The sequence below is a fragment of the Pogoniulus pusillus genome, chromosome 10 (assembly GCF_015220805.1).
Source record: "Pogoniulus pusillus isolate bPogPus1 chromosome 10, bPogPus1.pri, whole genome shotgun sequence".
NCBI lineage: Eukaryota > Metazoa > Chordata > Aves > Piciformes > Lybiidae > Pogoniulus > Pogoniulus pusillus.
The window spans coordinates 27,337,046-27,364,865 of NC_087273.1; the positions used below are offsets into that span (position 1 = coordinate 27,337,046).

Sequence of the window (27,820 nt, forward strand, 5' to 3'; positions counted from 1 at the left end):
TATTCAATAACAATCTTAAGTCTACTGCTATCCCTCCAGGTTTGTTCAACAGACACTGCAGGTGTGTCTTCCAGTAACTGTCTCATTTTCCCAGATGCTTTTGCAAAACAGATGCAATGCTATGCAAGTGAAAGTGGAAAAAGACAGGGTTGATGTTTCACCCAGCCTGGAGGTATTGCCAAGGTTTAGTCAGTCAACACCCCTAATCAAACCCTCTTCAGTCAAGGATAAAAGCTGAGTCACTCTCATGGGTAACTCATTTTGAAGTGAGTGGAAGGCCTGATATGCAGATCAGACTTTGGGAAGTCTGCTGCCTCCATGGAGCCCGGATTAGTGATTAAGGTGGCAGCTTCCTACCCTGGTACACCACTCAGACTTAATAACTGTTGATCTTTCATATAAGAAGCTATGAATTAGCAACAAGAAGTCCAAGTGCAACGAAGAGAGACTTCAGGGCTTTGGGATGACTAGTTATGGGATCAGGAGCACGAGCAGTGTTCTCCTCTATCTCTCCAATTGGCTGGAGTCACAAGGGAATAAACAAGAAGAGCCAGCAGATCAATGTCTGGCTCCAAGCCTGGTGTCACCAGCAGGACTTTGGGTTCTTTAATCATGAGTTGATTTACAGGATGTCAGGCCTGCTGGCAACAGACGACAACACCTGTTGCAAAGCAGGAAAAGGATCCTAGCAGGGCTAATTGAAAGAGCTATAAGCTAGACATGAACGGGGAAGGGCACAAAACCAAGCTTGGTAGAAATAAGCAGGATGGCAGATGCCAATGTTTAAAGGATGATCTGCTAGCAACGTCTTTCAGTTGTGTAAGCCTCAACAAGACCAAGGGCAGGGTCCTGCACTTGGGTCACAACAGCCCCATGCAATGCTACAGGCTTGAGAGGAGTGGCTGGAAAGCTGCCCAGTAGAGAAAGATCAGGGATGTTGATCAGTAGCTGGCTGAACATGAACCAGCAGTGTGCTCAGGTGGCCAAGACGGCCACTGTGCCTTGTGTCACAGGGACCAGGGAAGTGATTGTCCCTCTCAGCACTGGTGAGGCCACATCTCAAGTGATGTGCTCAGTATTGGGGCCCTCACTACAAGAACATTGAGGTGCTAGAGCAGATCCAGAGAAGGGCACAAAGCTGGTGAAGGGCCTGGAGAACAGATCCTAGGAGGTGTGACTGATGGAACTGAGGTTGTTTAGTCTGGAGAAGAGGAGGCTGATGGGAAGCATTAGCACTCTCTACAACTACCTGAAAGGAGATTCTAGCAAGGTGGTGTTGGTTTTTTAGACTGAGGGAATCCTCTCTTGAACATGTAAATCACCTTGTGATCATGATTAAGAACTGAGAAGAACAAAGATCATCCTGAGCAACGTGCCTGATGTGTCATCTCTGCCCACTGAGACAGCCACTGCTAGGGGGTGTGGTGGACAGTGGATGGCAAAGAGGGGCAGAGGCTGCACAGTGCAACCCCTTCAAGCACATGGGAAGAACCCCTGGAAGTCAGCTCTGTAATCTGATAAAGGTGTGGGGCAGGTGGAAGGGCACAAATATCACCTGGGACATGTCAGGTTGGAGGCAGCAGCCCAGGAACGCCTGTGTGTCCCACTTCCCCCTCTCCTCCCCAGGAAGGACCATGCGGTGGCACTTATCTCCCCTGCTGTTCACTTCTCCATTCTCTCTTTCTTTCTCCATTCTCCCTCTCTTTCTCTCTTTACTTCCCTGTTTTGTTTACTCCACTCTCTCTTTGTTTAATAAATAGTCTTGTCTCTATATATGAACTTATTTGTGTCTTTATTTTACTCATGGAAATGTTCAAAAGAACTGTGTCTCCTCCCCAACTTCCAAGTCAAGACAAAGCCCTAGTAACAAGTGAGAGAACAAGAGGAAATGGGCTTAATTTGCACCAAGGGAGGTTTAGATTAGATATTAGAAGAAAATTCTTCATTGAAAGGGTTATTAAACACTGGAGTAGCATCCCCAGGGAGGTGGTTAGCTCACCGTCCCTGGAAGTTTAAAAGACACATAGATGTGGTACTAAGAGACATGGTTTAGCACCGAACTGGGCAGAGCTAGATAATGGTCTTTTCCCACTGAAACAAATCTATGATTCTCATTTTCAATGGCATTATACTTGAAATGGAGGACTCGTGACTTCTTTAGTAGGTGGTAAACCCCAGTAATTTGTGTGTCAAATGTAGGCAAAAGAACTTTTGGATATTGCATCTTCACTTGATCATACATCCCAAGGACAGCAGAACAGATCAGGGATCAGAGCCATAGCTGATCTTTGAACTCGAACCATGAAGTTTTCTAGCTGTGCATCAGAGATTCCCAAGAGCTTGGTTTGGGTGTGGTTCTCACATTATGGATATCCTGCTCTGACTTTGGAAACTCAGCCCATACTGGGAGTGAAAATTCCTGCCTGACAGAAAATCCCCTTTCCCTGAAATCCTTAGTCATATATTGAGAAGGTCAAATATTCAGAACTGAGATCTGCTGACAGGTGGACAAATCAGCAGATGCCCCCAGTGACTTGGGTGCCTGAACAAGAGCAGAGCATGTTTGCAAACAGGATTGACTACTAGTGTTAGAATGGGTGCTCTATGTGATAAGTTTCTTATGTTCATGTTTGTTTGCATGCCTGTAGAACAAAGGAATTGCAGAGCCACTTACTCATGGGACTGAATCTGCAGGATGTGGCTCTGAATGCTATAGTCGAACTAACTACATACTGATACTAGTATAAGGTAATCCTTGCAGACAGTAGTGTTGTTGAAATGGGATATTTCTGAGGGAAAAAAAAAAAGTAGAATGGACTATGCAGTGTTTGTAGTGCTTTACAGTAAAAGGACAGTCTTTGTGGGCCAGGAGCTACCCAAGACCAGAGGACAGAAATGATATTTACTCCTTTTAGGGAGCAAAAGTGAACATGCTGCACACCAATTGGAAGTTCCAAAGGGAGATTCTATTTACAAGTACAGAGGTACAGAAGGCAATCAGGTAGAATGAGCACATTCACACACTAGGACTAAAACCTTCTGGAAGGTTTGTGCTCTCCCCCACACAAACATGCAAGCAGGAACCTGCTCTTCCCGAGGAGAGAAGGGAAGGGATGAGAGGCAAGGAGGAGGAGAGCAGTATCAGCCAGCCACTGCTTTATGAACTGTGAGAGCTGGAAGAGAAATAGAATACCAATGTTACAATATCCTGGGATGTCCAGGTCTGTCCCCTGAGACTCTCTCTCTCCTTAGAGGACTGTGTCTCTGTGATCTTCTTAAGGGCACCTGGCCCAAACCACCACAGTGGGAAATCTACTGTGTTTTATGTGATAATCAGGTGGAAGCAGTGTCTTAAGGCATGGCACCACACCCTGTGGGCAGTACAACTTCACTCTGGAGGTTGTTTCACAGCCAGCATGCAGCATTCTTCTGTACACCCTGCCAGTGGTCTCTGGCACTCCCAAACTGTGAGGCTGCACAACATGGGTTGGGTTGGGTTTTTTTTTTCTTGTTTTAGAACTAGTTCTCCTCTCGTTATAAAGTGGAAAGGAATTTGTTAAAGTATACATTTAATAATTAGATGCTGCATACTCTTTTAACCAAATTCTGCTACTTTTTTTTTTTCCTTTTTCAGATACTAAGTCTGCATTTTTATGTTCAGTGTGTTTGTGCTATTCACTTGGCATTCCAAGAAAGATGACAGTTGTTTTTGATATGTGAAAAACATAAATAAAGGGCCAGAAGATTTTTGGTGCATAATTCTTAGATCTGTTTGTTGTTCTTTTCAAAAACTGTGTGATGGTTTGGGTGTTCCCCTGTTCCCCCCCTCCCCCCCACACACACACTTTAGAAATCACCCAGACTAGACTCAGCCAGCTCTGAAAATTGAATGAAGCTTATTATTTACAGCTTAGCACAATATGCAAGCAGATATTTACAGTATATACAGTTATAGACAGAAATAGACAAGGTAAAAGGTAATACAGAAACACAACTCCCCTCCCAGAAGCCTGAGTCCCCAGGAGGGGCTCACAACTGCCCCTGCACCTTCCCCCTACCCCTCTCAACCTTGCCCCAGTCCCAAGGAAGAATGGAGGTTCACCCAGGGGGTTAGGAAGCAAAGTGCATTAGTCAAAAAATGGAAGGTGAGGTCAGAGAGAGAGGCAGCCTGGAGCTTCCCAGTAACAGGAGTGCTTTTATCTGTGTTTTGATTTTTATTTTTATACCTCTCAGCAATGCTATGAGTGAAGTCAACATCACCATTGTTTTCCCTTCACAGCCTGTAATCTAGTTCTTCTCACCAAAACATTCTAGCTAGCTTCAAACTAGCACAAACTGTAATGCTATCGCTATAATTGATGTAATGTGTTTAGTTTCATTGTTGGATTTGTTTAAATGCTTCAGAAAGATTTACATTATCAGTCTGTGGCTAAATGCAAAATTGAAGACAGGGAGGCTAAATGAAAATGCACAGATTCAGACTGAACAAAGCATATTGCATTCTTTCTGACTTCAGGCATGCTAAGAGTGATACTAATTTCATGCATTTAATTGTAGAAGCATTCTAGTGTCTTGCACTGTCCATCATAATATTTTCTGCTGAACAGGAAATAAGCATTGAAATGATCTGAACTGGTAATCTTTGATAAAGTGATTTAATTAAAACTGAAATGTTTGTTGCCATTGAAATCACACTGAATCATCTGTTCCTTATTTATCCTTGGAGAGAGAAAGAGCTATTAGTAATTCTAACCAAGTGTTTTGTAACAGAAATGAAAAATTAGATTTGCTCAAAGTTTTTTCTAAGACCTTGGCTTTTCTGTGAAATAAAAGATAGTAAGTCATGAAATCTATCTGTTCTGAATTTTATAGATCTTTGCAGCAATTTTTCACAGCTATCCCTGGTCCCAAAGAAATGTTTTCCTGTGTATGTTTCTTAAAATGTTTCCAAGTATGAAAGTAAAATGATCTCTTTTGACTTCAGTCATAGATCCTTAAAATGTGGTGGATTATTTTTTTAGTGTGTGGAGGTGGGAGGGAGGAGGAGAGGAGAGATTGACAATGTGTTATAGTGACTGGAGAAGAGATGTTGTATGAGCAGAACCTTAAAAAATTACTAAAGTGGGCATAATATCAAGACATTTTATCTCATAAAACTTCAGTCTCTCAGCTTTACAGCATTAGCTCATGTAAGCAGTGAAAAGCATATATCTTCAGCTGTTTTTAATGTGCAACATGTTAAAAGGTATCTTGCAAAGGATAAAAAGAATATTTGATATTTTTGTGTGATTGAATAGTAATATTTACAAGACAAACATTGAATCATAGAATCATAGAATCAACCAGCTTGGAAGAGACCTCCAAGATCATCCAGTCCAACCTAGCACCCAGCCCTAGCCAGTCAACTAGAGCATGGCACTAAGTGCCTCATCCAGGCTTTTCTTCAACACCTCCAGGGATGGTGCCTCCACCACCTCCCTGGGCAGCCCATTCCAATGGCAAATCACTCTCTCTGTGAAGAACACATCAGTGCTATTGCTTAATAATTGTCTTCAAACATCTCAGCTTCTCTCTTTTGCAGTATTTCAAGTTCCTAAACTTAACAGAGAATTAAGTAGTTCTGAATTAATTTTCCTGTCCATAGCTGTAATCTGTGCTCTGTATGTAATCAGAATAGCCAAATGAAGTGGTTTCTGGAAAGGCTGTATTTAACTGTCACATATTTTATTCAATCTTCAGGGTAATGACGTTCGGATAATCCTTGGCCAGTTTGATGAGGAAATGGCTGTTAAAGTTTTCTGCTGTGTAAGTAAACCTATTTAATTACATATCAGAATAAAGAATATATTACATTTGTATAAAAATCAATTTGAGCATAAACATTTCTTCATGGGGTTCAGCTCTTTCAAGTTTTTTATGCTAAAGAGAAATTTCACATACTTAGCTCCATTTCTCTTTCAATAAAGTACTATGTACTTTAGTGGAATTTAGGCACACTCTGCCTGGTTAGCTGCTTCTTACTGCTTCCCTGTAGTGGCATTGACTGCCAAATTGGGCTTGAACATTTCTCTTCCTGTCAGATCCGGGGAAACACAAAACAGAAGATATCTAGAACTGCAAGATTTGTATCTCATCCCAGAGTTGTATTCTGGTGGTAATGTCTGCCTGTATGTGGTTCCACACGTTTTGCTTTCAAAGAATAGGACATTCAAGCAGTTCTGATACGTACAAGCTAAGTAGCCCCAGTCATTTCTGCTACTCCAAATACTAATTTTTGTACAGTTCTTGTTCACTTTTTGCTGCACACTGTACATATTTTACATGAAAACAAATACTAATTTGTAAAAAAATGAAGATTTTTTTTTTTATTAAAAGAAATTCAGCAATACACAAAGTTCTCTATCCTCACCATTCATTTCTGTGTGTGCACATGCTGCAAACATGCACAGTGTGATTGTCACTGAAAGTAGCAGAATTGAAATGTGGATCTTCATTTGTAGCTGTTAAACAAAGGAAAATCTCAAGGCAGGTAGATTTGCACTGCCTAAGTTTTGTATTGGTATAACCATATTAATCCAGTGTGAGCCAAGAACACAATATGTTAGAAAAGTAAAAATTCTATGATCTGAGTTTGTTTGGGTTTTATTGCTTACTTAAAGACATTGTTACCTATTCAAGAGAAAAAAACAAGGCAAGGCAGAAGTTCCAAATCTGAGTGCTACATGTGCCTCAGACACAAATTTGCTATTACTCAGCAGATGTCCTTGTAAATTTTGGAAAGGAGATTGTGGAGCATATTTGGAAGGAACAAAATCTAATTGAATCCACAAGAAATTCAAAGTATTATTTTCTGTTTCATTCTTCTGATCCGAGAAGTGTTTGTGTATATAGATCTGTTAGCTTTGGCACTTAAATTGGATTGACAGAGATAATCTCCCATTTTTCCATTCCATAGCCTAGCTCCTCTTCAGATGTCTTCCAACTGAGCTCCATTTCTCCAGCTAGGGAGCACATTTCCTGGTCAGAAATGACTTTCAATTTCACATTAGACAAGAGATTGGCCTCACCTATGTCTCTGCCTTTAGTACCTAGTTGGATTCCTCTACAATTCTTTCTCAAGTCCATGTGCATGTGAAGCCACTGAAGAAATCCTTTAAGTGCTTGGAGGGGCAGGGTGTCTTTTTCTCTGCACTTTCCTCTAGTCTGAAGAATTTCAGGTGGGAGATAGGTCTTTCATATGAACACCTGCAGCTATCTATGGCAGTGGTTTGGTACTAACATGGGAAGTGTGCTTAAATCAGACTTGTTGGGTGTTTCTGAAGTGCATTAATGTAAGAAAAAATGAAGCCTGAAGAAATAAGAAAGATTAGGCTTGCATAGATGTATTTATACATGAGAGTTTCAGTAGGAGACTGAAATCAGGAGAGGGCAGTTCAAATAAAGTAATTTATATATTAATGCACTATGATATGTCAGTAAGCTTGTTATTAGTCATAAAATGTATTGTTGACTCATGCACTCCTACAGCTATTGTGTCTAAGAACACAATCATTTAGATGTGTCAATTTTTTTAACCTTTTTCCCCAGATGCATCTTCAGAGAGGTTTCACTTGCCATTCTCTTATATTTTGCAGGGTGGCTGATGTCAGCTAGATAGAGGCTTGGAATTTGTTAAAGGAAACTGCTCTTGTACTAGTACAAGATTTATTGAATCATTTTTTTCCTGACTGTGGTTATAACTGGAATGTTGTTTGCTAATGATCTACACAGATGGGTAAAATCTTTGAAGTCTCCCTCAGTTTTCTGTCTAGATTCAACAGCTAGAAAGTAGGAAATACATTGGAGTTTATGTAGAATCACAGAATCATTTAGGTTGGAAAAGACCTTTAAGGTCACCGAGTCCAACTGTAAACATATACTGTCAAGTTGTGATGGTTTGGGCATTAACCCGCCCCCCCACACTTTGTATTTGCCCCAGCTAACTCAGAAGGGACTCCAGGAATATAAATGAAGCTATTTATTTACAAGCAGCACAATATACAAGCAGCTATTTACAATATATACAGTTATATACAGAAATATATAAAGGATACACAATACAGAAGCACAACTCCCCTCCCAGAAACCTGAGTCCCCAGGAGGGGCTCTCAAACCACCCCAACACCTTCCCCGGCCCCTCTCAACCTTACCCCAGTTCCCAGGAAGAATAGAGGTGCAGCCAAGAGGTTAAGAAGGAAGGTTAGTGGCAGTGGGGTTAAGGAGATGTGACTAGGTCTGAAGGCAAAGGCAGAATGAAAGACAAAATGGAGAATGTTTAGTTCTTCTTCCCAGAGTTCTCAGCGTGACTGTGGGAGGAGTAGACACAACCATGTTTTCCTTTCACTGCCCATTATCTAGTTCTTTTACCAAAGCATTCCAGCTTGCTTCAAACTAGCACACAAGTCCACCAGTAAACTGTGTACTTGGATACATGGTTTAGTGGTGACTTGGTAGTGCTGAGTTAACAGGTGGACTTGATGATCTTCATAGAATCAACCAGGTTGGAAGAGACCTCCAAGCTCATCCAGTCCAACCTAGCACCCAGCCCTGGCCAGTCAACCAGACCATGGCACTAAGTGCCTCATCCAGGCTTTTCTTGAAGACCTTCAAGGGACGGTGCCTCCACCACCTCCCTGGGCAGCCCATTCCAGTGGGAAATCACTCTCATCTAACCAAAATTATATCATTCTGTGTCCTTAAGTGCCACATCTAAATACTTCAAGAATGGTGAGTCAACAACTTCCTTGGACAGTATGCTCCAAAGCTTGATAACCTTTTCAGTAAAAAAAAAATTCCTGGCATCCAATCTAAACCTCCCCTGGCACAATTTGAGGCCATTCCCTTTCATCCTACCACTTCCTACTTGGGAAAAGAGACCAAGACCCTCTTCACTACAACCTCTTTCAGGTAGTTGGAGAGAGCAGTAAGGTCTCCCCTCTGCCTCCTGTTCTTCAGACTAAAGTCCAGTTCCCACAGCTGCTCCTTACAGGACTTGTGCTTAAGAGGCTTCAGCAGCTTCACTGCCCTTCTTCAGACACTGTATACTCATTTTCATTTTGTCTGGCTATTTCCTTCCCCTTCAAATACACACACACGCTAAGATGCAGAGCACAGAACTAAAAAATAAATGGACTAAAAGATATTCTATGTCAGTGGCAAACTTTAAAAGCATGACAGGACTAATTAAAGCCAGAACAAATATTACCAGGTGTTTCCTACAATGATTTAAATAAGCTTAGCTATTCATTTAACACTAGTGTCAAAAACAGTTAGCAATTTTAATTCTCTTGGGAATCTTAGCTTTCTAATGTTGTTTTCACCTCAGTGAAGTGAATATAATATTCTTCATGCAATAGAAATTAGGATATTTTGTTCAAATCTTAAGACTTCAACAATCAAAATGATCAGCTATGTTGGATAGATACAATCTCTTTTTTTTTCCATTTGAAATTGCATCTTCTTGACAAAAACTTTGGTTCTGAAGAAAATTTTATATAACAAAATAATATTTGTTAGTAGGAATTTTTCCAGCTTTGAAGCCATAGAGGTAATGCAGTATAGCCATGCACACATGAAGCCTGACACCTAGCTGATATGATTATAGAATCATAGAATCAACCAGGTTGGAAGAGACCTCCAAGATCATCCAGTCCAACCTAGCACCCAGCCCTAGCCAGTCAACTAGACCATGGCACTAAGTGCCTCATCCAGGCTTTTCTTGAACACCTCCAGGTATGGTGCCTCCACCACCTCCCTGGGCAGCCCATTCCAATGCCAATCACTCTCTCTGTGAAGAACTTCCTCCTAACATCCAGCCTACACTTTCCCTGGCACAACTTGAGACTGTGTCCCCTTGTTCTATTGCTGGTTGCCTGGGAGAAGAGACCAACCCCCACCTAAAGATGATTATTATGCACAGGTCACTGCATAAGCTTTAGTAAATATTTAATAATGACAGAAGCCAGGCTTAAGGATTCTGTTCTCCTTTATTGTTTTATTACTGAGTCTCTGTTTTAGAATTAGAGACACTATTGATTTTTAATGAGAAATGGAATTTCATTACAGTTCAGAAGTCTATAGGACTTCCCATAGGGATGGCATATAGGCTGTGTCCATGATGACATGAGGGAAACAGGGAAATTCAGTGCAGTTTTGCAGGCCCATTTACACAAACCACAAGGAATTGTTTACTGCACATAAAAAAATCTCTTACTGAAATTTCTGTGTTGTAAATAAGCATCTCTCTGTGGATTCAAAAAAGACTGGAAAGCTTTAAGAAAAACAATAAAATCAATCTCATAAGGAAAAAAAGTGTTTTGGACAGTTTCCTATCTGCTTGACAGCAACTCAGGATTTTGCAGCCTAGATAGGGCATGAATGAAAGATTAGGTAAGACATAGGACTTCTTTCTGCTGTTCTGATGGTACAAAGCACTTTTGTACCATCTTCACCTTTCTCTTGTGTGCTATGAAATCTTCCCTTTAGAAACTAAAACCTTTAAGAAGTCATCTGTGTACTTTGAAACAGTTCAAGAAAGACATATTACAAGGAAATTCCACATATTTCAAGGAAATGTTTCTTTGAAGTATCAGAATCATCTCCAACTAGCAGAATCAACAGAGAGGAAGTAGTGGCAAAACCCCATTGTGTTGATATAAGCCTTCTTGGAGCCCAAACTCTGAACATTGAACACTAACAACCATGCTGTCAGTACAAAAATGACAGTATGATCACGGTGCTCATCTTTGGAGCAGCTGATTTTGTTCCTTTTTTTGCTTTCCCCAGACTACCTTTCAGGCCCTACCATTCCACCAGATCTCAAGTGTGGAGCAGCCAGTTCTGAAAGTGTTTGTTGCTTGGGTTTTTAAAAATGCACTCTTGCAGGAATGTGAGAGTGCCTGCACTACCTTGTTGGAAATGATCCCTTGTTTCCAGGATGTAATTTCTGGCTATTTTGAAACTTGCAGTTTTCCACCCATATCCCAGAACATTTGCAGATTATGCAGGACACAAATTCAAGTGCTTATGCAAGCAGAACATTTCCCACAGCTCCAATTTCAGAACAGTTCACAGCCAATACCTTCTTGGAGCATATGATTTGATACTTTAATGTGTATAGCATAGAGGAAGCTATAGAAGTTTATCCTTCTTCTGTGTTAGTTTGTGTCCTTGGTGAATTGAAAACTGTCAAATGAAAGACACATATCACTGAAAGGTCTTGAATGACCTCATTGTTCAATGGAAACTTTTAGATATCAGGAAGCGTTGCAGGATGGGATCCATGTGTTCCTTTCAGGTGGACCTGGGGTGCACTGTTGCTACAGCTGTAGCAGAAGTGGAGATGTGAAGGAGGGACAAAACAGACGTGTTTCTGGAAGGATAGGATTAAAGAGAAAGGAAAGAAACAATTTATGTGGAATGTGAAATAGGTAAGATATGAAATGCCAGACACCGGGTTTCAGACAGGAGCGGTTTCAAGCGGCATTGTGTATGCATGAAATGTGATTTTGGCAGAACAAAAGCTCCCACAACCAAGGGCCAAACAAATCTGCTTTGTGCACAATACATTTATGAACTGATTTGGCACCATTATAATAGCTTTCACAGATTTAAAGCCCAATTTTAATTTGAGTATTAACATAGTTAGGTGGCTGCCCCTATTGAATTTTTGTTATTCATCTTTATTTATCTGATAAGCTTTTGGTATCAACTTTAGAATACTTTTCAAAACAGTTGTGTTCTGAATTACTAATATGTTCTGTTTGCAATCTCATAATTTCCTCCTTCCATAACATTTTCTGTGAAGATCACAGGATGTTAGGAGTTGGAAGGGACCTGAAAAGATCCAGTCCAACCCCCCTGCCAGAGCAGGACCATACAATCTAGCTCAGGTCACAGAGGAACACATCCAGACAGGCCTTCAAAGTCTCCAGAGAAGGAGACTCCACAACCTCTCTGGGGAACCCCTTACAGTGCTTTGTGACCCTTACAGTAAAGAAGTTCCCCCTTGTGTTGAGGCGGAACCTCTTGTGCTGCAACTTACACCCATTGCTCCTTGTCCTATTGTTGTGGAGGCAGGAATTATTGTGTGGCTGAGTGGAGAATTTTTATACAAAAATAGTTATTTTATTTTCCCAAAAACCCGCCCCCAAAACTATACATACAAAGATTAATTTAGTTTAATTAACAGATTCAGTCGCTTGAGAATTACCTACAGGCATACCATCAATAATCTGACTATTCTGGAAGTCAGAAGTTGGAAAAGGCTTTAGCTATTAAGTTATAGCATTTTTCTTACTAATAAAGTTGAGCCAAAATAAGTCACGATCAGGCTGACTTCCTGGTCAGGTCTGTCCCTCTGTTCCTTTTCAGCAGTTGCAGGTGGATCGTTAAGAGGTATTCAGCTCTTACAAAAGGTGTCAATAGGTGAAGCAGTCTTTGAAGATCTCTCTGAATCCAGGCGAGGATGGGGGGGAGAAGTCTCAGGCAGGAAGGCTCAGACAGGAACGAACTCCAAGGCGGGAACCCCCAAAGGCGGGAACCCCCAAAGGCGGGAAGCCCCGCCCCAGTATTTATACCCTCGCTAGACAAAGGGCAGAGTTATCACACCTTAGGCGTGAAAGCGCACAGCCAATCCCAGCCCCATTCCAGCGTGGGCACTGCACGGGGCACTCCTCGTGCGGGCAGGACCCCTTTGCTCACCTACTTCGTGCCTGCAGTGCAGGCGAGGAGGGGGGGGAAACCAGGCGGCTTTCCCCCTCCTATTCAAGCCACAGCAGGAGAGGAATTTAGGGGTATACAGGACTCCAGGACACCTATCCCAGGGAGCAAGTGAGAAGAGCCTGTCCCTCCTCCTCCTGGCAGCCTTCAGATACTTAGAAACATTTATCCAAACCCCTCTAAGTCTTTTCTCCAGACTAAAAAGCCCCATGTCCCTCAGCCTCTCCTCATAAGCCATGCCCTCCTGTCCCCTAATCATCCTCGTAGCCCTCCGCTGGACCCTCTCCAGCAGATCCCTTTCCCTCTTAAACTGGGGAGGCCAAAACTGAACGCAGTACTCAAGATGAGATCTCACCAGGGCTGAATAGAGGCAGAGGGAATATTGATCTGCTGGACACACTCCCTTGATCTGCTGTACACACTCTTCTTAATGCACCCCAGGATCCCATTTGCCCTGTTGGTCACATGGGCACATTGTAGCAGTTTTCCACTTAGGAGCAGTAAGGCTTCACCATGTATTTCTAAAAATTGGATTTTTTTATCTAATAATTGTGTCTTGTATCGCCAGTATTGCTTATATTAGGAGCTAAAGAAGCATGAACCCTGTTGTTTTGAAATGGAGTCTGAGTGAAATGTCAAAGGAAAAGTATCTGCTTACAAGACAGTGAGAGAAAAATCTGAGATAAAATTTCTTAATTTCATCCCAGAACACACTTCACAATGCAATAGAAGATCTGTCATGAATACATTAACTTTCAGGCACAACAGCATACGTGCCTGACTAATAATGTGTTTCAGTTTCTTGTTGTATGTGTCTGCTGTGAATTGAAAGGAGATAACCATCGTCTCAGTATCTTGGAGCAGTATTCAGTATTCAAACAACACAGATTTTCACCTGAAAAAAATCTTGCTGTAGAAAGAAAAGAAATCACTGAGATCTGCTTGCTCTGTTGGTGTAGCACTGATTCACGCTGCTCAGAAGAAACTGCTTCCTCTCTGCTGTAGCAGAGTCACATACTTTGTATTTGCAACCCTGTGATTTGATGGTGCCTAGAATCCAAGTTTTCTTGTGTAACCTTATCCTGTTTTATGTGGATGATATTAGGTTGAAAATAACAGTTTAAATGTGGTAGCATAGTGGTCCTACCACATGTGTAGTAGTTGTGTTATGGAGAATTTTCTCTGCCTTCTTCTAGTGCTCATCTTTATCTCCCCAGATTTTAGAATTCAGTGTTTGTTTTTATTTTTGCTTTAGAATAAATGGTCTATTGAAAGCAAAATGTGTTTTAGTAAATTCTGTTCTCGGGATCTGAATTTTAAAGATGGGAATCTTCAATACTTTGTCATTATTATCCAGTAATTATTCTGAACCATTCAGAATACTTGTGTATTGCACCATAATTTCATTAATAATGGAGAAAAATCATTAAGAGGAAAAAAATGATGTTCAATATGTCTGTTACAATGTCTCTTAGCTTTGCTGTTTTTCTTTGTAGGCTTATGATGAAGACATGTATGGCAGCAAATATCAGTGGATTATTCCAGGGTGGTATGAAAATCTTTGGTGGGAATCCTGGATTAATTCCTCACAGTGTCTCAGCAAAAATCTTCTTACAGCTATGGAAGGTTATATTGGAGTAGATTTTGAGCCTCTCAGTTCAAAAAAGACGAAGACCATATCAGGAAGGGTTAGTATTTTACCTTCAACTATTTTATTACACCATCAGTTGTCTCACCAGTGTCTTGACAGAACAAAACACCAAGGAGGGTGGTGAAGTGAAAGGGTTTTTTCTACAGCGAGCCAGCAGTCATCACGGTTAATCATATCTTTCTACTAGCTTGCAAGTTTTTAGTATTTAGAATTCAGTTCTAATTCTTTACATGATAAGGAAGCAGTAAAGTTTCTCACCTCAAATCCTCTCCCTGCTGCATGATCATTACAGTTAAATGTGCAGTAAAACTTGAATTGTAGTCTGAAGTATCCTATGCTGTGCCATGAGAAGTTGCATAGTTGCACACAGAAACAGAAATCTTTTATATTTAAACCTAAGCCTGTAAATGGCCAATTTCATTGAAGATTTGTTCCTCTCAGAAGTGGGGGAGCCAGGAGGGGGACAGGTTTTAAATGTATAAATATGTGGTATTTCCATAAACTATGTAACATTTTCTCACAAACACAAGCAAACTCTGGCCAATATATAAACATCTCAGATTTTGCTGCTTTTCATCTTTTTTTTTTTTTTTTCATCTGTCTTTTGTGCCTTGCTGAGCAAGCAGGAAAGGCAGCTTTACAAAAAGGCAACTCATCATAGAATCATCATAGAATCATAGAATCAACCAGGTTGGAAGAGACCTCCAAGATCATCCAGGCCACCCTAGCACCCAGCCCTAGCCAGTCAACTAGACCATGGCACTAAGTGCCTCATTCAGGCTTTTCTTGAACACCTCCAGGGACGGTGCCTCCACCACCTCCCTGGGCAGCCCATTCCAATGCCAATCACTCTCTCTGCAAAGAACTTCCTCCTAACATCCAGCCTGTACTTCCCCTGGCACAACTTGAGACTGTGTCCCCTTGTTCTGTTGCTGGTTGCCTGGGAGAAGAGGCCAAACCCCACCTGGCTACAACCTCCCTTTAGGTAGTTTCAGACAGCAATGAGGTCACCCCTGAGCCTCCTCTTCTCCAGGCTACACAACCCCAGCTCCCTCAGCCTCTCCTCATAGGGTTTGTGTTCCAGGCCTCTCACCAGCTTCGTCACCCTTCTCTGGACACGTTCCAGCACCTCAACATCTCTCTTGAATTGAGGGGCCCAGAACTGGACACAGCACTCAAGGTGTGGACCGACCAGTGCTGAGTACAAGGGAAGAATAACCTCCCTCGTCCTACTGGCCACACTATTCCTGATACAGGCCAGGACGCCATTGGCTCTCTTGCCCACCTGGGCACACTGCTGGCTCATCTTCAGCCTACTACCTGCCAGTACATCCAGGTCCCGTTCTTCCTGGCTGCTCTCCAGCCACTCAGTCCCCAGCCTGTCCATGAATAGCATAGTAAACATGCAAAACATAGACAAATTGCCACTCGGATAATTTCATATTAAGCAAATAGTTGCATATGTAAAGGTTGTTTGATTTTCATTGTCCTATAACGTTCAGTCAGGCCACTAATTTGCAGGGTGACAGTGTCATTCTCTGTTACAGTATGTGGGTAGCTTTGGTTGAACTTAAACCTTATATGCAAAAGCAAAAGCAAGTTGTCCTTCAGAGAGAGGCTGAAAACCTGCTTTTTCTGCATGCTCAGGTCTCTTTCCCAGTTTCACCATGTTTTTAGAATTCTAGTTTCATTGTTGAGTTTTGGTTTGGCAGCCTTTTTCTGTATCCATGCATGTTTCTAAATTGGAGGTCCAAGGTGTAGGTTTGGACACAACTCTGTAAAATGTTAAATGTTGAAGCAAAAATGAAGTTTTTCTCCTCTGCAGACTCCACAACAATATGAAAAGGAATACAATGATAAGAGAGGTGATGGACAATCCAGCAAATTTCATGGTTATGCCTATGATGGAATATGGGTGATTGCCAAGACCCTGCAGCGAGCAATGAAGTATTTGAATTCCACCAACAAGCACCAAAAAATCGAAGATTTTAACTACACAAATCACAAACTGGGCAAAATTTTTCTGGATGCTATGAATGAAACCAACTTCATTGGAGTAACGGTAAGTCCTAAACAGATACTTGTAGAGTGGAGGAGGCTTAGGATTTTATGTCAGTAGCTGAATCATGCTTTAAATATTAAACACTCTTGAAAAAGAAACACAGGTGTGTGTTTCTTTTATCTTTGGAGCTTCCACAGTTCTACTTTATCTAAAAAATTAATGTTGTTGCTTTGAGACTGTTGCTTGTTACCTGTCTTCTGGTATCAAGTGATGACACTGTACAGTTTCTCAGTTATCAGATTTTTCAGCATGGATGTCATCTGAATTAACAACTCAGGTGTTGTCGAGGGAACCACAAGTGTTACAAGATGCAGTGACTTCTGAAGCAACTGTTTTAGCAGTTGAGGTGTAGTTGGAATGTGATCTGAAAATACCTGCTATTTCTCTCCATGATTTATTGTCACAATAAGATATAGCACGCTGTGTCACGGAGGGGGTTCTCAATGCCTACGCCTATTTGGCGGAGGTGAGAAATTAATTTGAGGCTATATAAATTTTATATTCAAATATAATTTATTAAATTTATTATTTTGAACTCTCGCCACCCCCAACCACTGTATATTAATATTTACGTTCAATCCGTGGTTATGAAAAACAATTTAGGACAAAATATATACAGGGAATTAGTTATTTAACTAGCAAATATTCAAACTATAAACAGAGAGAGGAGTTTTCCTTGCAGCTTGATGCTGCTTGGGATCTTTGTGCTATTTTCCCAACAGGGTGAGCTGAAACTCTTTCTGCTCTATGGCAGAAGTAACTTATATTACAAAGGTATTAAAGCTTTACTCACAAGTGTTATTAATTATTAATCACCCTCCCAGGCTGTGTCACAGCCTGTGCCCAATGTCCAGACTTCAGGGGATCTCTGCCCGTGGACTTGGACGCTGGAATCTTCCTGGCTTGAGGGGAGATGATAAATCTTCCCAGTCTCTGGGGTCGTAGGTTTTTTCTAACCTTTTCTTCTGGCGAGGGATGATCTCTGCCTTCGATGCTGCTGTCTTCTTCTGGATGCTGTGTCCAGGGATATCAGCTGGCAAGATTACAGGAGCAGGAGAATGATATCTGTGTTGTCTCTGGCACGGGTCTCCACACGGGTAGCAGGCTCTCTGTGTGTGCAGACAATCCAAAGTCTGTGTCCTGGTTATCTCAGTGGCAGTGGCTTTTACCAGGCAACAATAAGCGGCAAGCATGCAAAGTGTGCTCGGCTGCTGGGAGCCTTAGCTCCGTAGGTAAATGCAGGATCAGGTCCTGATAGCAATACAGCCTGCAGATATGCACAGCTGGCTTAGGAGGCTATGGGCTCCATATATATATATATATATGTGCAGGCTTAAATGAGCTTTGCATCTAAGGTACGCAGGCAGGTAAGCTGCAATTGAATCAGAGCATGAGGTCTGAGCCTCTGAGCGCTGCTAGTGAGGGTCAGAGCTATGTCTGAGCCTTGCAGGTGGGTCAGAGCAGCAGGGCGCTGCAATAGGGTCCGAGCTGACCTGAGCTGCGGGTAGGGTCAGAGAGCGCTGAGCCTTGCAGGGTCTGTGCCATGCGGGTGAGTCAGAGAGCACTGAGCACGTGTCACTAGAGTGACCAATCAGGTTGGCAGTTAGCCAAACCTTACCATAATAGGCAGAAGGCTCTTGCCTGGACTCACCCAAATATGGGGATCACATGGATTTGCCCAAGGAGACACGAGCTGGGTGTGTGTGGCTTACACAACTTGTTTACAACCAGGGGACCTGGCAGAAAGACATGTCCAGGCATGTATAGGCATAAAGAAGCCTCTTTTTGGGCCTACATCCACAACACGCTGATGTCTTCAACTCCAGTGCTGAACATCCTAGACATTCCTACAACATACTTCATCTGCCATTTCAGTTTGTTTGTAATTTGTGTACTTTCACATTCAAGTACAAAGCACGTTTAGTATGACTTGAGAACTAACCACATACGGTAACAGCTTCAACCTGTTTGCAATTGCACTATTGCAAACTCATAACGAATTTCATTTTTATTGATGTTGCTTCTCATTTCTAGCACAGTAAAACAGAAACAGTAATGTGGCCTTAAAACTTCTCAGCTACTTGTGTTTGAGGTGACATCAGTCAGAAGTTAACAGCACATACACATTAAGCAACCTATTTCAGGGAGAATGGTTTTCACATATTCCAATAGCAACCCAGTCTGGAGGAGGGAGACTAAAAATGTCTCTGTCCAGAGGAGAGGGATTTGTTCTTATATGTTTTCCTGTTGTGGAATTAAGGTACAGGTGAGACCAGATACCAAAAATGATAATATTTTTTATAGGATAAAGTGAACAAAACAGAAAAGAAGGGGAGAGAGAGAGCGAAATGGAGAATGAGAAGAGTGGTAAAGGTATTATTTTGCTGTCCAGAGAAGGGAGGGGAGAGATGGGGTTTCCAAAGTCCAAGTCCTTTCCAGTTTACCCAGGGATGTTTCCATAGGGTGATGTCTTCTTCTTTGTGAGCTCTTATTTTCTCCTTACAGCAGGTAAAACTTAGGTCATGGCATGGTTGTTGTTAGTAGTGTTGGTGGAGAGAGGATTCCTGGGGTTCTATCTTCAGGTTGGATGTCCATGGTGCTGTCTTCTGCCACTCACCTTCTCACACACTCACCAAAGCCGTGTCTTTTATTCAGTTTTTCGCAGCTCCCCTGGCCACCCCAGTCACATTAATGCAAGTGACTGCCAGGTGCGCTGTCAGTGGGCACAGCTGACCAATCAGGCAGGTCGTTTACAACAGTTGTTGTACATCCATGTGCCTGCAGAGGTCCAGCACCAGCGGTGGGCGTTAACCCCTCGATTCAATGCACATCCCTGGGCATTTCAGGATAACCACTTGAGCAAAGGTGATTTTTGTCTTTGTTGATTTATATGTACAGGAGAGACAAGATTTAGTCTCTCACAACAAGGTACCTGCTGGAACACACATGATTAGGCAATGTGCCTGGGCCCAAGACATGGCTAGAGAAGGAAATCAGTTTTGAGGAAACATCTTTCAGCAGTACATGCAAGGCACCTCCTTGCATGCAGAAAGTTGGCACAATCTCTGCAGTGCCTTTTCACATTCCGTTCTCTCTTTAGTTTAAATTGTCTTGGGTATTAGTTAACCTCAGCAGTTAAAGCAGGAGGTCTGAGGCTGTCATATACGTCACAAATTAGGTCAAGGAAGAAATGCTTATGTGTAAACATCAACAATGCTCAGATGTTGGTGCCCTTGTTAATTGCTGAAAAAGCCTATGTTTTTCTGTCACACTGAAAATGAAACTAATTTAGGATTTTTGTGTAAAAATTAATCATCTGACAAGACAGTACTGGAATCTAGTTGCCTGCACAATGTGAGTTTGGAACTCATTTTACACTGAATAACTGAAGGTTTCAGTAAAAAGATATCCCATTGCATATACAGCAGGGCTGGATCTCTGGTAGAACTTTCTATCAGTACTATCTAGGAGCCAGACTCTGCAGGAACTGAGACACCTCTGGTCCAAATTTTTCCAAATACAGTATGTCTCAACATGCTGGCAATTGTATGTTGTCAGGTACTTTCCTCATCTTGTTGGGTTTTTTTTTGCCTTCTTTTTAACCTTGACAGCTGCTTGTGATAAAACTGTTAGATTTGATAAGTACTGCTTAATTGCTCCTCACTGATCCCTTTCCCCCCCCAGAAAAATCAAAACCTCTAAGAGGAAGAAGACTCTTTTTTATTAGTTTTGGAGCCATCATCAAAATCTCCCACATGAACTGCATCCCTTTAGGGAGGGAATGAATCAAAGTTTCACCAGCCATGTTCACATAGTTTCTTCCCTCAGGTATAATGTTTTTTAACAAAATTGCTGCATGGTTATTCACTGCATTTAGTGCTTGTCTAAGGCACTTTGTAAAACATTTATCTTTAAGATGGGTCGACCAGAGGTCACTGGGACAATGTATAGCCCAAATCTGGTATTTGGGTCTGATACCTGGATCATGTTTCTTGTTCCTGTAAGACATTCACAAAAATATTTTAATCTGAAAGACATGGAGAGAAGAAAATCTGCACAGATGCACTTTCTGATGATGTAAGTGGAGCAAGGAATACACAAGCTTTTTTTTTCACAGTATCACAGTATCACAGTATTACCAAGGTTGGAAGAGACCTCACAGATCATCAAGTCCAACCCTTTACCACAGAGCTCAAGGCTAGACCATGGCACCAAGTGCCACGTCCAACCTTGCCTTGAACAGCTCCAGGGACGGCGACTCCACCACCTCCCCAGGCAGCCCATTCCAGTGTCCAATGACTCTCTCAGTGAAGAACTTTCTCCTCACCTCGAGCCTAAATCTCCCCTGGCGCAGCCTGAGGCTGTGTCCTCTTGTTCTGGCGCTGGCCAGCTGAGAGAAGAGAGCAACCTCCTCCTGGCCACAACCACCCCTCAGGTAGTTGTAGACAGCAATAAGGTCACCCCTGAGCCTCCTCTTCTCCAGGCTAAACAATCCCAGCTCCCTCAGCCTCTCCTCGTAGGGCTGTGCTCAAGGCCTCTCACCAGCCTCGTCACCCTTCTCTGGATGCGCTCAAGCATCTCAATGTCCCTCCTAAACTGGAGGGCCCAGAACTGAACACAGTACTCAAGGTGTGGTCTAAGCAGTGCAGAGTACAGGGGCAGAATGACCTCCCTGCTCCTGCTGACCACACCATTCCTGATGCAGGCCAGGATGCCACTGGCTCTCTTGGCCACCTGGGCACACTGCTGGCTCATGTTCAGGCGGGTATCAGTCAGCACCCCCAGATCCCTCTCTGTTTGGCTGCTCTCCAGCCACTCCGACCCCAGCCTGTATCTCTGCATGGGGTTGCTGTGGCCAAGCATTTTCTGGCAATATAAGGAATAAGCCTTTTAAAACAGATATTTAAAGTTTTGCATTGAATGTTCAGAAAATTGAGGGAACAGATTGATTTGTGCCAGACATATTCTGAAACTTTTAATTCTTCAGTTTAATAACTTGCTGCAATTTGTGACATAATTTGAAACTTTCACTGGAACATCAATTTTAGGTCTTGGAGTGCTCAATCTCATCTTAATATTACATTTTTTTAAAATAATATCATATTAAATAAAATATTATAAACATGAACAGGACATTCACTTATTCTAGAGTATCTGTGCTAAAGAAAAACTAATTTCTGGGAAAAAAGACAACGTAGAAAGGAAGACTAAGTCTATACAATGGTATAGTTGTTAATTATTAGGTATTATTGGCCAGCAGTGTGCACTTGCAGCCCAGAGGGCCAACCGTATCCTGGGCTGCATCAGCAGAAGTGTGGCCAGCAGGTCGAGGGAGGTGATTCTCCCCCTCTATTCCACTCTGGTGAGACCCCACCTGGAGTACTGCATCCAGTTCTGGAGCCCCCATTACAAGAAGGATGTGGATGTGCTGGAGCATGTCCAGAGAAGGGCCACGAAGATGATCAGAGGGCTGGAGCAGCTCTCCTATGAGGACAGACTAAAAGAGTTGGGGCTGTTCAGTCTAGAGAAGAGGAGGCTCCAAGGTGACCATATTGTGGCCTTTCAAAAAAGCTGGGCAGGGACTACAAAAAAGCTGGGGAGGTACTTTTTAGGCTATCAGATCATAACAGGACTAGGGAGAATGGAGTGAAGCTGGAGATAAGTAGGTTCAGACTAGACATGAGGAGGAAGTTGTTCAGCATGAGAGTGGTGAGAATCTGAAATGGGTTGCCCAGGGAGGTGGTTGAGGCCCCATCCCTGGAGGTGTTTAAGGCCAGGCTGGATGAGGCTGTGGGCAGCCTGATCTAGGGTAGGGTGTCTGTGGCCATGACAGGGGGGGCTGGAACTAGATGATCCTTGTGGTCCCTTCCAACCCTGACTTCTGTGATTCTATGCTTCTAAGAGAAGAAGGTAGACAAGAAGCTGTTGACAAGCATCTAAAAATGCAAAGTCTGTTAAACAGATACATCTTTCTTTATGCTTTCTGTGAATATGATATCAGAAACATAGGTCATAAATAATAAATCCCTTCACGCAATTGTAATTTTCTGTGAAGTTATTTATAGTAAAGCACAAAAAATATAATCCCTGATGAGTGATATTTTTTGTGGAATATTTTATCAGTTTAGAAATGAATTTGTTTGGAGTGCAGTGTGCTAGTTCCTGACTAGGCAGAATGTCATTCTTTCACTTTTATGGGGGGTTTTGTTCTGATTTTTGTTCTGGCTTTTTTTCAGCTTAGGCAATTATGCATTAACTTGATACAGCTAATCTGTGTTTTGTGCATCAGCAGCTCAGTACATAGATGTTTCTTATTCTAATTAAACTGCTAGAAATCTATTGGAAAGAAAGTTATAGCTGTTCCTTAAACATTTCTGAAGGTTCTGCTCTTTTTCTGGGGATCTTTTTTATCTTAGCAAAATGAGTCTTTCTGTTATTTTTCCTTCATCCTTATCTGACTTACAGCCATAGAGTCATATAATTGTTTCTGTTGGAAAAGACCTCTAAGATCACTGAGTCCAATTGCTGGCCTAACACTACCATGGCCATTAATCCACATCCCAGAATGCTATGTCTCCACGCTTTTTGAACATCTCCAGGGACAGTGACTCTACTACCACCCTGGGCAACCTCTCTGAGCAACATCCAACATCTGACCACCCTTTCAGTCAAGAAAGTTTTCCTAATATCCAATCTAAACCTCCTCTGGCACAATTTGAGGCCATTTCTTCTGTTCTGATCCCCACTTCACCACAACCTCCTTTCAGGTAGCTGTAGAGAACAATGAAGTCTCCCCTCAACCTCATCTTCTCTGAACTAAACAATCTCAGTTCTCTCAGCTACTCCTCCCAAGACTTGTTCTCCAGACTCTTCATCATCTTTGTTGCCCTTCTCTGGACATGCATCAGTAGCTCAGTGTCCTTGTAGTGAGGGACCCAAAACTGAATACAGTATTTAAAGTGAAGCTTCACCAGTGCAGAAGGACAGAAAGACTTTCCTACTCCTGCTGGCCACACTATTTCTGATACAGGTCAGGATGCTGTTGGTCTTCTTGGCCACCTAAGCACACTGCTGGCTCTTGTTGATTATCACATATTTCATGTTTTATGAGAAAATATTATTGTCATTATCTGCTACACTTTTTCAAAGGTAGTTGTGGTTCAATAGTGGTTTGCAGGTACAAAAGACCTTTGTGTTGAGAAATGCAATGTGAAAAAGGGATGTTCCTACAGTTTTGTTAATCTGAATGTCCTAATTCTGCAGTTGGATTCCTTGGTGGTTTTCAAATCAAGGCAGGCATTGTGTAAATTAGAATGGTCCATCTTCAGTGACCAGGACAGGAGTCCTTTTGATTTGGGACTATCCTGGTTTTCATGGTTTATGCTTTTCTAATTCCTTGCTTATCAAAGCACTTATTTTGTAGTGGGAAAGTTACTGAAAAAAAAACCTGTGATGGTTTGGGAGTTACCCCCCACACACACACTTTAGAAGTCACCCAGACTAGACTCAGCCGGCTCTGGGAATATAAATGAAGCTATTTATTTACAGCTAGCACAATATACAAGCAGGTATTTACAGTATTTACAGTTATATATGCTGTATATATTTACAGTTATATTTATACAGTTATATTTACAGTATATACAGTTATATTTACAGTATATACAGAAATAGACAAGGTAAAAGGTAATACAGAAACACAACTCCTCTCCCAGAAACCTGAGTCCCCAGGAGGGGCTCTCCACCACCCCTGCACCTTCCCCCTGCCCCTCTCAACCTTACCCCAGTCCTAAAGAAGAATAGAGGCTCAGCCAAGAGGTTAAGAAGCTAAGGTGAGTTAGGCCAAATGGAAGGTGAGGTTTGGGAGATGCAGCTCAGTCAGAGCCCAGACAGAAAGCGAGACAAAATGGTGAGAGTGTTATCTAATGTTTTCATTTCTTCTTCAGCAAGACTCTGAGGGGAGCAGACATCACCACTGTTTTCCTTTCACAGCCTATGATCTACTTTTTTTCACCAAAACATTCTAGCCTGCTTCAAACTAGCACAAAACCCAAAAACCCTCTTAAAGCATTTTGGACAATTCCCCCCACACTTTTCTTAATCTAGATAAACCAGTTCTGGAAATATTGTCAGCCCTAATGGTTTGTAAACTGCCAGATGCCTGTTTTCTTTCAGTTAATCTAAGTGTCAGAAGATGAAAGCTAAGAAATAATCACACAATTAATTTTGATATAGTTTAGGTATCCAAGGAGTCCCCTAATGCAGTTCATAGAGCCTCCAAAGGTAATTTACAGTAGGAGAGTCTACTGATGTCTCTGTTGAAGTGTTACTGCTTTGAATCAGTACAGAATGATAATGTATGGGGAAACAAAATATATATCTGGGAAATCTACATGTCTGCCTGTCAATTACACAGAACTCTATCAGCATACTACCTATAACATGCCAATCCTATGCGTGTGAAAGCCAAAGAGAATTTTCCACAGAACTAAAATATTTCTTCTAAAGCAAGATTGTTTGCCTAAAGGATTAAAAAAAAAACCCTCAATAAAAGCAGAACTTTGTTGCATGTAGTACTATCATAACTTAAACTGTAGTCTCAATAACTAGTGAAAAAACAGTGTTCTCTTGTCAGTAATACTGAGTCATATTTAGTGCATACTGAATTAAAAAAAAACAAAAAACATCAACAAATAACTAAAGACTAGAAGGATTTGGGTTCAGTAAATTTTTTCCTTACTCCCCTCTTTTTTTATATAAAAACTATACATAGTACCTTAAGGCCACAGCAATGTTTATGTGGCCTGCATCAGGAATGGTGTGGTCAGCAGGAGCAGGGAGGTCATTCTGCCCCTGTACTCTGCACTGCTTAGACCACACCTTGAGTCCTGTGTTCAGTTCTGGGCCCCCCAGTTTAGGAGGGACATTGAGATGCTTGAGCGTGTCCAGAGAAGGGCAACGAGGCTGGTGAGAGGCCTTGAGCACAGCCCTACGAGGAGAGGCTGAGGGAGCTGGGATTGTTTAGCCTGGAGAAGAGGAGGCTCAGGGGTGACCTTATTGCTGTCTACAACTGCCTGAGGGGAGGTTGTGGCCAGGAGGAGGTTGCTCTCTTCTCTCAGGTGGCCAGCACCAGAACAAGAGGACACAGCCTCAAGCCACACTGGGGGAAATTTAGGCTGGAGGTGAGGAGAAAGTTCTTCACTGAGAGAGTCATTGGACACTGGAATGGGCTGCCCGGGGAGGTGGTGGAGTTGTTGTCCCTGGAGCTGTTCAAGGCAGGATTGGACGTGGCACTTGGTGCCATGGTGTAGCCTTGAGCTCTGTGGTAAAGGGCTGGACTTGATGATCTATGAGGTCTCTTCCAACCTTGATGATACTGTGATACTGTGATGTTTGTTACTACTAATAATAATAATAAAAGGTGGGATATACTTGGAAAGATATTAAACACATTTTTTTCTCATAATGGTAAAAGTTCATGTAGGTTCTATGGAGTAGCCAAGTAGTAGGGAAAATACAATGTGTGCTGGGGAGTGCTTTAAATTTTTTTTTAAATGCAAAACATAATGTTAACTTTAAAAGTACTTCCTTTAATTTTCTTAGCACTTCCCCTTTGTGAAGCAACCGCTGATGTTACTGTTCTCTCTGGTTTGTGCCTGAAGCCCTATAACTGTTGGCACTGCTTGGATTTATTGCTGCTGTCTGTGATTGTAAATCAGGCTTCAGAATTGTTATTTCTCATTCTTGTGGTCTCCTATTATTTGTGTGCAATGGAGAAAGAATTACAGTGTAGGAGAGAGAAAATTAAATACATTGTTGTCTTTCCTTTTATGTAAGTCAGAGACTCTAGCACAGTAGGATAAAATTCCATCACAGTAGCTGCTGCAAAATTGAAACCAGAGCCATGAAATAGCTTTCAAGTCTGTCCCTGGCATCCTGCATTTGAATGGATCCAGTCTTGTTTCATAAGTGAAAAGATACTTATTGATGTGAAGTTCATTTTGTAGTTTGGTGCTGGTTATTTCTGAAGACTGGTTTTAGCAGCCTGCCTCCACTTTCTAGGCTTCAGTAGCCACTGTGCTGTTGAGAAATCTCACCAACATAGGAAGTGTGGCATCAGAACAGGAACAGGGAGAAATTATTTATTTCATGTCATGCAGGAAAAACAACATGCCCTAAGATTGTTAAATTAAGGAATACGTTGGTCTTTGACAGAGAACCTAATGGAACTACTGTGGATTTCAGCAGAGTGAAGTTATGCTTAATGTGGAGATCCAACAAAGGTTTCTGTAGTGGCATTGATCAGTGTGGTTAGTTTTGGGTGAGCAGCTCTGAATTAAGCCTCAAGACCGATACAAACCTGAAGTCAAATTTTCTGGGTTGGTATGTCTGAGGTAGGGCAGACATGTCCGAGGTAGGGCAGACAGTAAAAGTGTTGAGGGGAGAGCAGAAATTTGAGTTCAGTAACTTCTTGTTAATCTAAAATAGTGCTTAGAAGTACATTGATTTTATAAAGGGGTGTGGGGTTGTGGGGGAATGGGCGCTTAGTGTGCAATGGAACACCTAACACTGCAAAAATATCTGCTCCTTAGAAATGTTTTTGAATGTTCCATCAGATTTGACTTGGTCTTAATTTAGAACATTTGAAAATTTGCATTTGGTCATTATCCATAATTGGGTGATTTAAGGAAGTTCAATAAGCTCACAAAATGCATAATCAGGAAACTATATATATGTACATATGCATGCACAAATATGCATGTGCTCATAACCCTACTCAACTGTTAGCAGACCTTATTTTTCTCCACACCTAACCCCATGGATTATGAATGTGAACTACTCAGAATCTAATGACTTCTATTCTTTTTGATTTTTTGGAACCTGCTTGCAGGGTTTCTTGTGTAGCACAAGAAGGAAAAACATGAAGAGTTTGGCTATGTGCAGGACCTCCTATGTCTCTTTTTGTTTTTCCTGAACCTTGAATCTGAGCTTCTGGTGGACATAAATATGCTGAATCTATTTCCTTATTCCCTTGTGATTTTCAGTGCATTATCCAACTGCAATGAGCAGCTAAGTAGTACAATGGGTTGGTGAAACAATTTGCTCTCTGTGGTCAGTTCATTTAGGAGACTCCTTAAAATAGAGAGCCGCTAAAGCAAGCCATCAGCAAGTTTGTGTAGGTTAATAAACAGTGTTTGCTCGTTAGGAATATTCAGTGCAAATGTTTTCATCTGCCAACAATGTAAAACTGCATACAGAAGGAAATCCTAACTCTCTGAAGTGAGAACAGATTAGCTGTGACATTTCGAGATTAGCCCTCAAGCTAATCAGCAGTTGATGATTTAATA

The 27,820-nt window shown here is 41.8% G+C and overlaps 1 protein-coding gene across 1 annotated transcript in view; it reads left to right on the forward strand.

Moving 5' to 3' along the window:
• Positions 1-27,820, forward strand: part of GABBR2 (gamma-aminobutyric acid type B receptor subunit 2) — a 662,133-nt gene that overhangs the window by 301,997 nt on the left and 332,316 nt on the right. The window contains exons 5-7 of the mRNA XM_064150058.1: positions 5,740-5,805; positions 14,256-14,447; positions 16,236-16,472. Coding sequence (XP_064006128.1) covers positions 5,740-5,805; positions 14,256-14,447; positions 16,236-16,472 — 495 coding nt within the window. The remainder of the gene's footprint in view (positions 1-5,739; positions 5,806-14,255; positions 14,448-16,235; positions 16,473-27,820) is intronic.